This window comes from Cydia amplana, chromosome 11 (assembly GCF_948474715.1).
Source record: "Cydia amplana chromosome 11, ilCydAmpl1.1, whole genome shotgun sequence".
In the NCBI taxonomy this organism is placed as follows: Eukaryota; Metazoa; Arthropoda; class Insecta; order Lepidoptera; family Tortricidae; genus Cydia; species Cydia amplana.
This window is the reverse complement of record NC_086079.1, coordinates 7,266,929-7,284,513: the sequence shown is the minus strand read 5'-3', so window position 1 is coordinate 7,284,513 and position 17,585 is coordinate 7,266,929. Positions and strand designations below refer to the sequence as shown.

General features: G+C 41.1%; 1 protein-coding gene across 1 annotated transcript in view; it reads left to right on the top strand.

Annotated features, from left to right (window-relative positions):
• LOC134651973 (dual specificity protein phosphatase 22-like) overlaps positions 1-16,641 on the top strand; it is a 61,943-nt gene extending 45,302 nt beyond the window's left edge. The window contains exons 5-8 of the mRNA XM_063507118.1: positions 235-388; positions 4,877-5,053; positions 7,031-7,220; positions 16,458-16,641. Coding sequence (XP_063363188.1) covers positions 235-388; positions 4,877-5,053; positions 7,031-7,220; positions 16,458-16,485 — 549 coding nt within the window. The 3' untranslated portion in view covers positions 16,486-16,641. The remainder of the gene's footprint in view (positions 1-234; positions 389-4,876; positions 5,054-7,030; positions 7,221-16,457) is intronic.
• Positions 16,642-17,585: the final 944 nt, after the last annotated feature.

Below are 17,585 nucleotides of genomic sequence, written 5' to 3'. Positions count from 1 at the left end.
AAGAAGCGTAGGGCCGAAAGCGAGTAAGTAGTTAATAGTTAACACATTCAGTGCCAGCGCGAGCTACGCGCTACGAGCGTAGCCGATAACACGGGAAAAACAGTGAACGAACTGTGAACTCCCCTAGCGAGTCGCTGGCAGTGTTAATGTCTTTATTTTTTTAATAACTTCCCATTTTTTTTAACGTTTTCCACAAATCTCCTAAACAATATATATTTTCATTAATTTGTATAGGAGAGAAGACGTCTAAAAGAGCGCTACCCGTCCCTCGCGCTCGCCGACAGCGACCTATCGGAGTGCCGGGTCATGCTAGACTCGTACCAGACCATGCTGAGCCAGCGCACCATCTGTGAGGGCAAGTGTTCCATGGGCCGCCAATGTCCTACTGGTATGTGTAATATTGTGTAACTTAAGTGCATTTTCGTTGCTGTTTAATTGACATTGTGGTGCTAAATTTTACTGAAACTGTTTCTAGAAATATCGTATTTTCATACCTTATTACTGTATCCATTCTGAAATAGGTACTACCATTTGAACGGTGTAGGTACAAATTTTCAAAATATGAGTTTTTAAACTGTTTTCTTATTAGGTGACATATTGTGCTGAGTTTTCAGCATTTTAGTTTTTAAATTAACAGGTAAATCGGAACCGTAATATATTATTACCTGTTAAAGGCGAAACTCCTGCATACTTTTAGGTACGAGTAAAAAGAGTAAACTAACATTTGGGGATGAAAAATATTTCGGGTCGTTAAAATTAGGAAGGGAGAAAGTAATAATTAGGGGACTTTTAATTAGGAAACAGGATGAATGAATTTTACTATTTGATACTAAAACTAAACTAATATCAAAATTTACTTACGAGTAATAATTCCAAATTGCGAATAGTCGAATGAAATCAAACTAGGCGGATGCGTTGTTTCCGAGCCCGTGTTTGAGAAACTGTGTCGCTCGGCAATTTGCCGTACGAGTCGGACGTGCCAGACGAAAGCTAAATTGAATACTAATGCCTCAGGTATTCTCAAAGGTAGCAACTTAATTTTCACGTGCCAGAAAAGAAAACTTTTAATAGAATGACTGCAATTTAGGTACAGTCTAACTAATCAATCGAATTAAATGGTGTTCTTGAAACTTCACGAATGGCACAGGCACCGCGATAGCAGAGGACGTTGGTTCGATTCCAGCCTGGGGCACTGGAGGCCTTGGTCACTTTTTAGTATATGACATTTATTTAAAGTTTATAATTTATATAGTAGTGTGTCTACTTGAAATAAAAACAAATTAAAATATTTTCTGAAAATAATTTAATTTGTTCTAATACACTTCACGGAGTGTTTGTATCGACACTTGAAGTTTTTTTACTTACTATTGCCTATATCATTTCTCTATCAACTACTAAGGTGAAGTCAGTATTAAGTAGCCGTTCGATGTATGTATACGTATACATATGTATGTCGAGTCGTTTCACAAAAAAGATCATACGGAACGACAACGTCTGTGATACCTATTTATATAAAATAAATTAATTAAAAATTAAAAAACACGACTGCAATTTAAAAGCGAACTGAAAAGCTAAAAATAATTTTTAGTTATGTTAGGTACTCAACTTAATGAATGTAAAATATAATATATAGGTAAGTGTTCTGTCAGGGTCGTAAACAGCAAACGGAAAAGTTTAGGCTCGTCTAGGATCGTGACTGTACCTGTATATTTTATTTCGATTGCAGTCGGGGACCTTGATATATTGAATTTTTCCCATTCACAGGTCCCCGACTGCATCGAAATAAAATATACAGGTACAGTCACGATCCTAAATGAGCCTAAACTTTTCCGTTTGCTGTTTACGACCCTGACAGAACGCTTACCTATATATTATATTTTACATTCATTAAGTTGAGTACCTAACATAACTAAAAATTATTTTTAGCTTTTCAGTTCGCTTTTAAATTGCAGTCGTGTTTTTTAATTTTTAATTAATTTATTTTATTTTATACATTTTAGTGACCATACAAACCAACCACATTTTTTATATGATTTAAGGCACTTAAGTTACTTCAAGGAGCTTTCATCATGTTGATATTTTGATATGTTAGCATAAAACGTGCTTAAAAACCTAAATAGGTCGGACCCAAAAACCAGACGAATTGAAAAGTGCTATGGCTTAATATCTCTGCAACTACATAATTATAAATTGGCTTTCGGCCTTCGCAATTAAGATACTTAGGGAAGCTGCAGAAAGCATGCACCTTTCTTACGTTCCGGGCCTTCGGCCCTACGCGAAGCTAGGCCTCCGGCCTTTGTAATTAAGAATCTTGAGGAAGCTACAGAAAACGTGCACCTTTCTTACGCTCTGGGCCGTCTGCCCTACGCGAAGGTCGGCCTTCGGCCTTCGCAATTAAGAAACTTGGAAAAGCTGCAGAAAGCGTGCACCTTTCTTATGCTCCGGGCCTTCGGCCCTACGCGAAGCTCGGCCTTCGGCCTTCGCAATTAAGATACTTCGAGCTGCAGAAAGCGTGCACCTTTCTTACGCTCCGGGCCTTCGGCCCTACGCGAAGCTCGGCCTTCGGCCTTCGCAATTAAGATACTTCGAGCTGCAGAAAGCGTGCACCTTTCTTACGCTCCGGGCCTTCGGCCCTATGCGAAGCTCGGCATTCGGCCTTCGCAATTAAGATTCTTGGGGAAGCTGCAAATAACGTGCACCTTTCTTACGCTCCGGGCCTTCGGCCCTACGCGAACCTTCGGCCTTCGCAATTAAGATAGTTGGGGAAGCTGCAGGAAGCATGCACCTCTCTTACGCTCCGAGCCTTCGGCCCTACGCGAAGCTCGGCCTTCGGTATTTACAATTAAGAAACTTGGGGAAACTGCAAAAAGCGTGCACCTTTCTTACGCTTCGGGCCTTCGGCCCTACGCGGAGCTCGGCCTTCGGCCTTCGCAATTAAGATACTTGGGGAATTTACAGGAAGCACGCACCTGCCTTACGCTTCGGAGCGTCGACCCTATGCGGAGTTCGGCCTTCGGCTTTCGTTATTAAAATACTCGTGGAAGTTGCAGGAAGAGCCCATCTATCTTAAGCTCCCAGTCTTTGCTTCTCGTAAAATATTGTTTCACAACAGTAGCACGTGTGCTCCGGGATTTGCAAAATTTGTCGTGCAAAATTAAAATCATCATCAAAGACCTGCCTTCTACAGTCATGATAATAGTGTCTTCTATTCAAAGTCTCAAGTTAAATCTTATAATAAACAGCACAATATGTTTATTCAGAGTACCTGAGCATTTCTCAAATAATTTGTACATTTCGATCACATCTTAGATTTCTATAAAAATTGGTATGCTGGTAAAGTACATGAAGCTGAACAATTTCCACCATATTTCCCAAAATGTCCAAGAAAGTTTGTATGAAACATTCTTTTTTTCTTACCAAATGTGTAAGGAAATCTGGTAACAAAAAAGGATGTTTCATACAAACTTTCTTGGACATTTTGGGAAATATGGTGGAAATTGTTCAGCTTCATGTACTTTACCAGCATACCAATTTTATAGAAATCTAAGATGTGATCGAAATGTACAAATTTTTTGAGAAATGCTTACCTAGTCAATCGTTCAAACCGTTCCTTTCGTATTTGACACTTTCGCAATTGAAAATAACGTAAGCGCCACGTATGACGTTGTCGTATATATCTGCAAAGAGAAATGTCATTAGCGCGATGTAGAACATTTCGTATTTTCTCTCCAACGATACAATTAAACATATAACTTATATATATTCGTATGATCGCCTTAAAAATCCTTTCTTTTAATACCCCATTCAATAGATTTAGACAATTCATTTATCTTTGCGTTATACTTATATTTTGTAAAATCTTGTCCTACCAAATGAATAGTTTAAACCATATTTTGTGTACAGTTTTAGAATCGTCTTTCAAAATCCTTTATTTTAATACCCAACTCGATAGGTTTATAAGTTTTATTTTTGTTTCGGTTGCACAATTTGTAGTGCCTAATCCGCCATATTGGTTTTGTGATGACGTCACATAGCCTATGTTACTCGGGATGACGTAAGGATTCCAATGATATCTCAAACACCTAAATCGGTTCAGGCACTTAGCTGTTACGGTGTAACAAAGAAACTTACATACCCACATACAAACATGAACCCTGAAAACAATACACTCTTTTTTTGAGGCAGTCGTGTAAAAAGATAAAATTTTACGATAATAACCATCAATACTCGTCCAGTATTTTATTTGTTACTGTTTGTATAAGAGTTGACAACTGAGTTAATTATTAAAGGCCTCAAACAAGCAGCTAAATTGCCTTCAATTACGTCTGTAGTTTGATAATTTGTCTCAAAATTAACAAGTTACCCAGAACCAGCTACTTAGTCGCGTGACTGCGGGCCGTTATAGCCCTCCAATAATATTGTTACTGCGGCTAGTCAATCTTATTGATCGATGCTTTGGCGAAACATAATAGTTAAAATGGAGCCAGGGTTTAATATATGAAGTCAGCTTGCTCATTTAATAAAAAATGGTTTACAAAGGCAATATGTGGATTTAGTTCTAACGCCTATTTTTATGTCACGGTTTGTCCGCTAAATAATTATAAATGTATGATTGAGTTCCACTACACTAAGTTTCCATGTCAGTATATCGTCTTCATCAAATACGGCGCTATTAAAGGATATCTATGCATCGTTACTGCGAAGTCTATACAAAGTTAACGTGGTCGGAGTCAATGTATATATTTGTTAACATTTTATATTAGTGTATATATAGAAATGAAAACGTACGCGTATTTACTGAAAAACAGATATGTGATTATTTAATACATATTTATAAATAATATTGTTCTGATCAAGGTTCCCTCTGCCACTCTAGGCGTCTGTAGAACCGGGTCGAAGCGGCAGTCGCGGCCCCGCCGAACGTCCACGGCCTCTGGCGACGCGCCGGGCCTCAAACGATCTCCCTCCACACTTTCTACCATGTCTACAACTTCTACAGCCTCGGGTTATCGGCCGAGGTCCTCGCCTGCGGGGCTGTTTAGCTACACCGGGGGTGAGTGTATACGTAGGGGCTAAAACAATCTTCTTTCACCCTCTCCACGCTGCCCTCCTAATAGTAAGTGCAGTACTTGCATGAAAATCATCGTTTAAATAAAGAACTTATTCAAAGAGAACAAGATAAACAATTGCATGACTTTTCAACTGCGATTACTGCATATGTTGTTAGCACGGCAGCACGATGTCCACCACTTCTACAGCGTCGGGTTACAGGCCGAGGTCGTGGCCTTTGGGGTTGTTTAGCTACACCGGGGGTAAGTATATAAGTAGGGCCTGAAACGATCTCTCTATGGTCTACACCACATCCACCACTTGTACGGTGTCGAGTTATCGGCCGAAATCCTTGCTCACGATGCTGATTTACTAAGTTATTTCTAAGCTAAAACAGTCGTTTTCGTAGTCTTGAAGTAGGCGTTAGGTCATAGCAACCATTCTAAGTCTTTGAGAATAGGTAATACAGACACAAATGAAATGAGATCAGTTTCAGTAAATCAAAATAAATCAGTTACAATAATACTAAATAAAGCTACTCGGAATGGTGTATCATTTCGTGTATTCGCTGTCCTCACACAAGGTCGAGGGTAGCTCGGTAAACATGTTTGTTACATAAGTGAAATTGCTCTGCAAGTACATATATCATAACTTTGTATGTGAGATCAGATCACTTAATATACGTTGCAGTCAACAATTAACACGATATTTTTAGATTTAAGATTACTTATTTACGTGAAAGCTTACATTTAATTGGGCAGTCCGTGCAGATAAATAGTCGAGATATGGAAGATTTAAAAGCTGTGTATTTTCGGTGGACAGAAAACAATTTTCTCTTTTACTCGCCTCGTCGACTCCATGTTTGCCCTCAGGCTGTGTAGTGGATGCTAGCCCCAGAATTCACATAGTTTTGTAATAACGGACCTTATGTCAAAGCCATAAGGACTTGGGCAATCGTTAGTGGACCTACTTATATATTTTTATCTTGTTTTGTTGTAACCTTGCGACGCCATCTTTAAAAACTAACGAATATAGAATGTAGAAAATAGCGGAGCTAGAATAACACCTATAGTTCGTTTTTTTAGCATTAGAAAGAACTTGAAAGAAGGTAAACGATTTTGACATGTCTTTTAATTGAAAAACACTTTTTAAAAATCAATAACTATTACTTATGAAAGCAGAAGACTATAAAAGATCGTATTAGATTCATAATTGTTACATATTTACCGTAACTTATTTTTAAAATGTGTTTATCAATTAAAAGACACATCAAGATTGTTTACCTTATTTCTAATGCTAAAAAACGAAGTACAATGTCTAGATGTTGTTGTTGTCCTATTTATGAAGTCTACGCTCGTAGCCCTCTACGTCGTAGATCTACGAACTTCGTAGCAAAACCAATTGATTCGAAGTGGCACTTGGTGAAGCAATTTATCTTTCACTGAATCTATCATAAAATTGATCTATGTGTTAGGCAATTTATCTTAGAAATTGACATCAATCAAATTATCATCTAAGTTAAATTTTGAGATGTTATAAAATAAATATATATAATTTTCCCTTACTCTATAAAATCCCATCTTGTATGTTCCTAGTAAATAGTATTGGGTTAGACATCATATATTAGTAGTTCGTTTTGATCTATTTTAGCTACATATTTGCGGCGTTTGGGGTGGAAACCCTGGGGCCGTGGGGACCTAGCGCGCGTAGCCTCTATAAGGAGCTGTCAAAGCGCCTTATAGAGGCTTCTGGTGACCAGAGGGCTGGCCAATATTTTGCCCAGCGGATCAGCATTGCCATCCAGCGGGGCAATGCGGCCTGCCTTCTGGGTACCCTACCGAGCGACCACGACCTAGGCCATTTTTTTATTTTGAGTGTTTTTGCACCAAATAAAATTTCAACCATTGTCTCTGAAGATATAATTTAAATTTACACTGTAAAAGTAAAATTTTAATCATAACAAACTGCCTCATTTTTTCAGTTACACACCGGCCAACCCGCTCTGCCTCCGGCATCAGCATAACGCGAGTAACGGACCCCATAGGCGGCGGCACCACCATGGCAGTCGGTGGTAACGAATATTCGCGTCGACGAGCCGCCTCCGCGCCGGCCACGCCAGCGTTATCGCCCGCCACGTCCCCGCCGGGATCGCCTCATCGAGGTCACCAGAGGTGAGTTCACTTACAAACGCGAGTAACAGCCTCAAAGATGGCGGTAGGTGGTTGGTGGTGAAGGGTACTCGCGCAGGCGAGCTGCCTCCGCGCCGGCCACGCCAGCGTTGTCGCCCACCACGTCCCCGCCGGGATCGCCTCATCGTGGTCACCAGAGGTGAGTTCACTTACAAACACAAGTAAGGCCTGAGTGGACGCTTGAGTTGGGCGTGCAGCGCGGCGGGGCGTGCGGCGTGCATGTTAAAAAAATGCAAGCGTATAGGAGCGGCCTTAGTGCACGCCGCTTAAATCACTTGTTAGCCCGATGCCAACCTGCAGGCCCCGCCGAACGCTCCGCTTCGAGCGTCCACTCAGGCCTTACACTAACAGCCTCAAAGATGGCGGTAGGTGGTTGGTGGTGACGAGTACTCGCGCCGGCGAGCTACCTTCGCGCCAGCCACGCCAGCGTTGTCGCCCGCCTGGATCGCCTCATCGAGGTCACCAGAGTATACTGGATCAACCAAATCTTGTCAGTAGTAAACGGCGGCAAATTTGAAAAATCGCGGGTTAGCAACACTGTGTTCGAATAATTCCAAAATCGCGTGTCATCTGTGTGTTATCGGTGGAATGTGGATCGTGAATGACAGCCATCATCTTATTGTTTACATTCTGAATCGTTTCTATTTCAAGAGAAATTTCTGCTGTCACCATTAAATACCATGATTATGCATGACCTCAAGCAAAGCTAAGGTGCCTACAATGTACAATCATGCTCTTTGACGGTAAACATTACTAAAATTTGAGGTTATGATAATTCACTCGAACTGACGTATGAAGGGCGGAAAAATAAACACGTTTTGGTTCGATGTACATTGCTGCTTTTCTTAGCGCAATTCTGCTCTTTGAGTGTTACATGGTGTTACCCTACTTTAATTTGCAGTACATTGCTACTGACAAGATTAGCTTGACGCACTATAGTACACTTACAAACGCGAGTAACGGCCTCAAAGATGGCGGTAGGTGGTTAGTGGTAAGTAGTACGCGCGCCGGCGATCTACCTCCGCGCCAGCATTGTTACCCGCCTCGGGGCCTGGCTAGCCTCAACTGATCACCAGAAGCGAGTTAACTTACAAAACTATAGCCTAAGTAATCATCTTACTGACTTGTGATGGTGCGTGGTGTTTGAGCGTTATATGTATTATTATAAGATTTATGAGTAATTTGCCATTCGTTGTTGAGATAGTTTATTTTGATACCTCAAACAGCTCGACCTAGGTTTATGTCAAAGATATATTATCTATGTTTTGTCTCTCTACCAAAAATGGCTGCACAATGCAAATTGCAATTCTTTATACAAAACCAGTAAAATTAGTTATAATGTCTATTCATAGCAAAAAGTATGTGAAAAGTGAAATACAATGTGCATTTTATAGAAATCAACGTTTTATTCAACAAGTTATCCACCATTGAACCAGTTTTTATCCTAATCCAAAATTGTGCCGGCCGCAGGGTCGGACATTTGGTCCAAACGAAACCGGATGTTTATGAAACAATTGAAATCAGTGAAAATTCATCACCAATATTAAGATGGAAGTCGACTCATACATAAAATTACAGAAAAATACAGAAGAGAAGATTGATAAAGCCGCTTCTAACCTCAAAAAATCACCCAAGTCGCGGATTACAATTACATACTTAGAAACAAGGTTAGAACTGTTAGAAGGCTATTGGAAATGCTTCGAAAACAATCATCAGGCTATTGTGTTAGAATCCGAGGATCCTAACAATACCTACTTCACGGCTGAAACTTATGATAGAGTCGAAGAAAAATACATCGAATATAAATGTCAGTTAAAAGAGGCTTTGGACAAAATCAACCCTCAAGCAAGCTTGCCAACAGCATCCACAGCTCACTCACACAATATGCAAAATGAATCTAATGTATCCAACGTATCCAGTGCAGTGAAGCTACCAAGAATTGTTATCCCAGTGTTTTCTGGCAAGTATGCAGAGTGGCCTACCTTTCATGACTTATTCGAATCTGTGATCCACAACAATCAAACTTTAGCACCTGTGCAGAAGCTCCATTATTTGAAAGGTCACCTGACAGGTGAGGCAGAGCAATTGATCCGACACACACCTATAACTGATGCTAATTATGAACAATGTTGGGCTTTATTAAAGAAAAGGTACAGCAACACACGCTATATCTCATCATGCATACTCAACCGATTAATAAGCCAAAAGACCTTATCCACTGCATCTTCTTATGGAGTCAAGCAGTTATTAGACACAACAAATGAATGTTTAAGTGCTCTCACCAACATGAATGTTGACGTTTCAACCTGGGATCTCATCATTATCCACCTGATCATACAGAAGCTTGATCAGGAATCCCGGAAAGAATGGGAACACAAGATCAGTGATAACTCAGATTCACTACCAACTTTTAGTGAATTTTCAACGTTCCTGGAATCCAGATTCAGAGCATTAGAGTTCCTAGAGCCAAGTAACAAGAGAGAAACAAGATCCAAAGAAACAGAGCATCCTAAAGTGTTCAGTGTTACTACAACGGCGTCATCTGTATCCTGTCCATGCTGTGCAGAGGCTCACTTGTTGTATCAATGTAAGCAGTTTAGCCAGGACTCGGTACAACAACGGCGGGACTTTGTCAAAAACAAGGCGTTGTGCTTCAACTGCTTTGGAGCAAAGCATTCTGCAGTACAGTGCAAGCGCGACACATCATGTAAGCGTTGTGGCCGTCGTCACCATTCCCTGCTGCATCTGGATAGCGAGCAACCACCTTCAGTGCCATCGAGTCGAGTCAGTGAAGGGGAAAAGATCCACACCAAACAGCGTGAAGCTATCCATGAGAAGCCAGAGCAGAAGGAACCTGTACCTAGTAACATTGTAGCGCATGCTACTGAAGGTTCGTGTGAATCCAATACTTCCAATAGTGAGGTAATGTTAACTACGGCATTAGTTAAGGTAGAAAATAAGGGCAATTGTCATACACTTAGGGCATTTCTTGACCAGGGTTCACAAATATCATTTGTGACTGAGCATACTGTTCAGTTACTTCAGTTACACAAGATACCTGTAAATAGTAGTGTTGATCCTTCAGGACTGGGCGGGGAGAAAGTCCCATTGCCAACAGCAATTAAGCACAAGGTTCAATTCGTAATACAATCCACTTGTGGCTCTTTTAGTTGTGTTGTTCAGGCATATGTGGTAAGTCAGGTTACTAATCCCATTCCTTCACAGAAAGTTGAGATTCATGATTGGCCAGAATTGAAGAATTTAAAGATGGCAGATCCAGGATATGAGACTCCAGGCCATGTGGACATGTTGCTGGGTGCTGAGGTGTATGGACAGACCCTGACGGATGGTATTGTACGGGATCCGAAGTCTACCCTGATAGCACAAAACACCGCTTTGGGCTGGATCCTGTCAGGAAGAACACAAGTCACTCGTGGGACCAGGAAGTAACTTCCAACTTGCTGACGGAGTGGAACGAGTTCCGGGAGCAGCTGCCGGTTCTCAACACCTTCATCATGCCAAGATGGGTTGGTGTCCGGCAAGACGCGAGTGATATCCAGCTACATGGCTATTGCGACGCATCCAACGACGCTTATGCAGCAGTCGTATACCTTCGTGTAGTGGATCATGAAGGTAATGTCACTGTCCATTTAGTCGCAGCCAGGACGAAGGTTTCTCCAATCCGCCAATTATCCATACCCCGACTTGAACTGTCCGGGGCAGTTCTTTTATCCAAACTGCTGGGAGAAGTATCCGCTATTCTATCCATCCCAGTCAGTCGTTGCAGGGCTTGGACAGACTCGACTATAGTCCTAGCTTGGCTTCAAGGGGAGCCGAACCGCTGGACAACGTTTGTTGCCAACCGCGTCACTGATATTCTATCCATACTAAACCATGATCAGTGGGCGCATGTAGAATCCACCAGCAACCCGGCAGACTGTGCAAGTCGAGGAATGTCACCAGCCGATTTTATCCAATTCGAGTTGTGGGTCCATGGTCCAGCATGGCTACAAGACCCCAACTACCAGCATCCAACATCCGAAACTGTATCCACTGAGCTTGAAGCCAAGCCCATGAAAGTAAATGTATGTACTGTTTTATCCTCTGATCAGCTATCCGAAGAGTTGAGTGTTTGGACGAAATACTCATCTTTATCCAAGACGGTAAGGGTAGTAGCTTACTGTCTCAGGTTTTGTAGAAAACTGAAAGGAGAATCGTTTCCATCCTATCTGACCGCAAGGGAGCTCGATAATGCCTTAAAGGTAGGTATCAAAGCAAGTCAATCCTCAGCTTTCTCTCGGGAGTTAATTAACTTGAATAATTCTAATCCAATCCCCCGGAGAAGCATTATAGTATCATTGTGTCCCTTCCTGGACGAGGATGGCATTATGAGAACTCGAGGTAGGATTGAGCATAGCGATCATTCTTATAATGTTAAACACCCTATAATAATGCCTCATGACCATCACTTATCGAAGTTGATTGTGAGTGACGCTCACACAAGGACTCTCCATGGAGGGCCCCAACTCACCCTAAATTATGTAAGATCCAAGTTTTTAATTATCGGTGCCAAAAGCTTGATTAGGCATATTCTAAGTAAATGTGTGAGATGCATTAAGTACAAAGCCACCAAAAATCAACCTTTCATGGCTGATTTACCTAGTACAAGGGTGACTGTTGCTCGTACGTTCCACCGCACCGGGTGCGACTATGCAGGCCCTATAAATATTAGAATATCCAAAGGTAGAGGATGTAAAAGCTATAAAGGTTACATAGCACTGTTTGTATGTATGGTAACACGTTGTATCCACCTGGAGGCAGTAAGTTCACTTACCACTGAAGGGTTTCTAGCAGCTTACAGACGGTTCGTTGCACGTCGGGGACCCTGTAAGGAGATTTGGAGCGACAACGGCTCCAACTTTGTCGGTGCATCCAAGGAGCTGCGAGTCCTCTTCCAGCAGGGCGAGTCTTCTGTCATGAAAGAGGTCGCCGAGGCCTTAGCGAATGAAGGTACCGAATGGCATTTTATTCCACCCCGTGCTCCTAATTTCGGCGGACTCTGGGAGGCGGGTGTCGCTTCTACTAAATACCATTTGAAACGAGTCCTAGATGGAACCACTCTCACGTTCGAGGAATTATCAACAGTTTTGGTCCAGGTTGAGGCTTGCCTAAACAGTAGGCCCATGTACCAGCTGCCGTCAAGTGAAGTGGACACGAGTCCACTCACCCCAGGTCACTTTCTAGTTGGCGAAGCTCTGGTAACTGCTCCAGATCGCAACTATGAAGATTCTCAGATCAGCCCGTTACATAGATGGCAGCTCACCCAGAAGCTCATGCAGCAGTTCTGGCGAAAATGGTCTCAGGAGTACCTAACGACGCTCTATCAGAGGTACAAATGGACTAAGGTCACCCCGGAGCCACAGGTAGGTGATGTAGTGTTAGTTAAGGAGGATGATCTCCCCCCCTCGAAGTGGTTATACGGGTTAGTGCAAGAAAAGCATCCTGGTCCAGATAATGTCACTAGAGTCGTTACCTTAAAATGTAAACATTCCACACTTGTGAGACCTGTTTCCAAGTTAATAGTGTTGCCGGTTGCTAACTAGTATTATTTGTAATCTAGTTATTGTTTTATTTTCTGTATTCTTATCTTGTTACCAGTCAGAGCAAGACTAAGAGTATGTTATTAATGTGTTAATGTTAGTTGTAGGTACCCAAATGGTACAGCAAATGTATATGGTTTATACTGTTACTGTATAATGTTAGGTACTTAATGAAGTTCCTACAAGGCTGTCACTAAAGTTCCTATTAATAATTTAATACTTTAAATTCTACTAGTTATGTAAAACTATGCTAGTGTACTTGTTCAAAATAACTGATAGGAAAGAGTACTATTTGTGCCTAATAGGTATAATTATAAATGTTTCTTTAATTTCATTTATGTTATGTTGTTATAAAAGGGTAAAGCCCCTAATGATTGATGATACTCACTTTGTACGGGTATAGTAGTGAATGTTAAAAAGTGTTTAGCATACAAATGTAACTTGCCTTAGTTAAGCCTGTGATCTCTATCTCTATAGATTGTTATCAAAGATGTTCATGATCTCTTACTTATAGACTAGTGAACATTTTAACTTGTATTGTTTTGTTTAAAATTTTAGAGTTCAAAGTTATCTATTGATGTTATGTTGACTCTAGTTAGTAATTTTAGTTTATTAACTTAGTAATGTGCAGTGCCTAAACCTTGTTATGTTGTACTTCTATATATTTCTGTATGATGTGATGTCATGGCGGGCGGTAAGAAGAACATTCTGTTCTTGGCGGGCGGGATGTTTGAGCGTTATATGTATTATTATAAGATTTATGAGTAATTTGCCATTCGTTGTTGAGATAGTTTATTTTGATACCTCAAACAGCTCGACCTAGGTTTATGTCAAAGATATATTATCTATGTTTTGTCTCTCTACCAAAAATGGCTGCACAATGCAAATTGCAATTCTTTATACAAAACCAGTAAAATTAGTTATAATGTCTATTCATAGCAAAAAGTATGTGAAAAGTGAAATACAATGTGCATTTTATAGAAATCAACGTTTTATTCAACAAGTTATCCACCATTGAACCAGTTTTTATCCTAATCCAAAATTGTGCCGGCCGCAGGGTCGGACACGTGGTAAAAACGACGGTTTTCATGATTATAATTTTTTTACTCCCAATATTATTTAATTAAAGGTTGCAGTTAATTTTAAAATAATGTATAGTCATTGAGAGGTATAATAAAAAAAGGTCCAATGTAATTGATTTAAAATTATAGTTTTTCCTTAATTTTCTTTTTCTTATTGACTGCTATTTATTATATCGCACACTACTGTATATGTGGGCCTTCTATGTCCAAAAGTAAATAATGTATTGACCAGATTTTATCAGATTCTTTATTATTTCAATTTTACTTATTATCATATAATAATATTGTTTTGTTTCTTTAGTAAATTACTTCATTGCTTTTGTTTTATCTAATTGTTTTATTTAATTGATGACAGAAAGGCCTGCGCATGGGTAATACCCACGGTGACCTGGGATCCTGACTCCATGTGACCATGCACTCCTGCCTATGCACGCTCTATCACAAGGTTATCATTATCACCCTTTTATTTAACTGCTTAAATTTTAACTCACCTTTGTTACTACAGAAGAATGTGTGTTATCTAATTGACTAGGTAGGTATATATAATGTTCAGAAGATTACCAGGTTGCCATTTTACTTATCTCCCATAAAGAAAATAAAGTTCACTTTTAAAACGAGAAGGTGTTGAGAAAGTAAACAATCCATTCATTCAGCGCGGACTTGACACATTTAAGTCACTGTCTGAGCGAGTCTGCGATATATCCTTATCTCGCTTAATATCTACATTGCTAGTAAGTTTAACGTCTCAGGTGAACCAGTTCTAGTGTGTCTCCGGGATTCATTAAAACTGTATGTAATCGTAGTTCACATGTGTATTGGTTAGCTTAAAGCAATGCGCTTTGTATACGCGATTGGATGACTGGGCAGTGGGCGGACATTTTTCCGGCTCCTACAGAGGAATATAGAAAATAGATGCTAACTCCGCAGACGATTCACCAGGCTTCCTTTATTCAAGGCCGCTGGTTCTTTGTGTTTAATGTAAGGATTTGTTTGTTCATTTTGCTTCTCGTATAAATCTTGTAACAACGTCTTATTATTACAAATCTGAACATTCCGTTTATTTGTGTTCAATTTGTTTTATTTGCATTTCAAATGAGCAAGTGCTCATGAAAGTGAAATAGTCTGGTACAGACGTGATTAGGTATTGTTTTAAGCCTGCAATCACTGTTTATTTAGTGTTAAATTAGGAATAGAATTATTACCTTTAATTACATTTTCATTAAGTTCAAAAGATATACGAAAGGCCTCTTCAACTTGCGGTTACAAAACTCGGGAAGCCAAACATCTAATCATTACTTTCTAGGCCTAGCGATAGCACTACTCTTGCAACCATGGTTTGACGCGCTACCTATGCGTCTAATTTCAAATAAAACCGGCCAAGTGCGAGTCGGACTCGCGCACGGAGGGTTCCGCACCATCAACAAAAAATAGAGCAAAACAAGCAAAAAAAAGGTCACCCATCTAAGTACTGACCACATGGATGTTGCGGATGCCGATTTTTTGACATCCGCGGAAGCGGATGCAGATGCGGATTTTTAAAGGCTCACATCCGCGGATGCGGATGTCAAGATAGTACCATAATAAACGTCAAATATTACATTTTAGTAATTTTTATTTAAAAAACCGGCCAAGTGCGAGTCGGACTCGCGTTCCAAGGGTTTCGTACATTAAGTCCCACTCACGCTTGACTGCTCATTTCTAATAGGTTTTTTGGTTAATGACTAAATTACCTAGCAGTCTAGCACTTACGCCGATGCTAAGACGTTCCTGTACCGACCTGTTCCACATCCGCATCCGCATTAATACCGCATCGATTTTATGCGGATGCGGATGCAGATGTTGAAAATAATGCGGAAGTTCCGCGGTTGCGGATGCGGATATTCGCAACATCCCTGGTACTGACCCCGCCCGACGTTGCTAAACTTCGGTCAAAAATCACGCTTGTTATATGGGAGCCCCACTTAAATCTTTATTTTATTCTGTTTTTAGTATTTGTTGTTATAGCGGCAACAGAAATACATCACCTGTGAAAATTTCAACTGTCTAGCTATCACGGTTCGTGAGATACACCCTGGTGACAGACGGACGGACGGACAGCGGAGTTTTAGTAATAGGGTCCCGTTTTTAGGGTTCCGTACCCAAAGGGTAAAAACGGGACCCTATTACTAAGACTCCGCTGTCCGTCCGTCCGTCCGTCCGTCCGTCCGTCTGTCACCAGGCTGTATCTCACGAACCGTGATAGCTAGACAGTTGAAATTTTCACAGATGATGTCACAACAAATACTAAAAACAGAATAAAATAAAGATTTAAGTGGGGCTCCCATACAACAAACGTGATTTTTGACCGAAGTTAAGCAACGTCGGGCGGTGTCAGTACTTGGATGGGTGACTTTTTTTTTGCTTGTTCTGCCCTATTTTTTGTTGATGGTGCGGAACCCTCCGTGCGCGAGTCCGACTCGCACTTGGCCGGTTTTACCCTTTGGGTACGGAACCCTAAAAACCAACTATTTTAAATGTACCTTTGTTTTGTACGGCAGGTCACGCGCAGTGCAGCGGTGTTCGTAGCACGCGGCCCGGGGCCCGCCGCTGTCGCCGCTGCGCCAGGCCTCCGTGGCCCCGAGCTACTACCACAAGGACTGCCCGCCCGCCCGCCAGCGCGCCGACAGCTTCCAGTCTAACTACGTCAACTAACTCGATCCAGCACTAAAATATCGGATGGTCAATATACACACAGATATATGTATACAGGGTGCTTCCTGTAACAGGAGCAATAAATTAAACTAAAGGCTGTGCTCCTCAAACTGACCAACATTTGTTCAGCAACTTTTAAAAATTATGAATCGTTTAGACTTCCTCTTTTTCATACAAAATAAATATTGCCTTCAATGTACGCTGACATCAGTGTGTTTGACGTTGCTTGTCACGCTTTAAACATAACAACATTTGCAACACATTGCGTCTTAGAATAAACTTTAAAGTGTAATAAAAATCTAAACATGAGTTATTTTCAAAAGTTGCTGAACAAATGTTGGTCAGATTGAGGAGTACTGCCTACAGTTTAATTTATTGCTCCTGTTACAGGAAGCACCCTGTATATCATCATCTTCCTCGCGTTGTCCCGGCATTTTGCCACGGCTCATGGGAGCCTGGGGTCCGCTTGGCAACTAATCTAATTGGCGTGGGCACTAGTTTTACGAAAGCGACTGCCATCTGACCTTCCAACCCAGAGGGTGAACTAGGCCCGTATTGGGATTAGTCCGGTTTCCTCACGATGTTTTCCTTCACCGAAAAGCGACTGGTAAATATCAAATGATATTTCGTACATAAGTTCCGAAAAACTCATTGGTACGAGCCGGGGTTCGAACCCGCGACCTCCGGATTGCAAGTCGCACGCTCTTACCGCTAGGCCACCAGCGCTTATATATATATGTATATGTGTAACATATGGCACATATATATGGCGCACATCTGGCGGATGCGCCGATAGTGCGCAAATTGTGAAACATTTTGAACAGCTCGCGTGCTTCTCGCAACGGTTCGTCAGATCTGGGCTGTAACCGCGAAAATCGAAGTTCGCAAATTGCGGGCATTTTTCTCTGTCACTCTAATTACGCCTTCATTGGAGTAAAAGAGAAAGATCCCGCAATTTGCGAATTTCGCGCGAA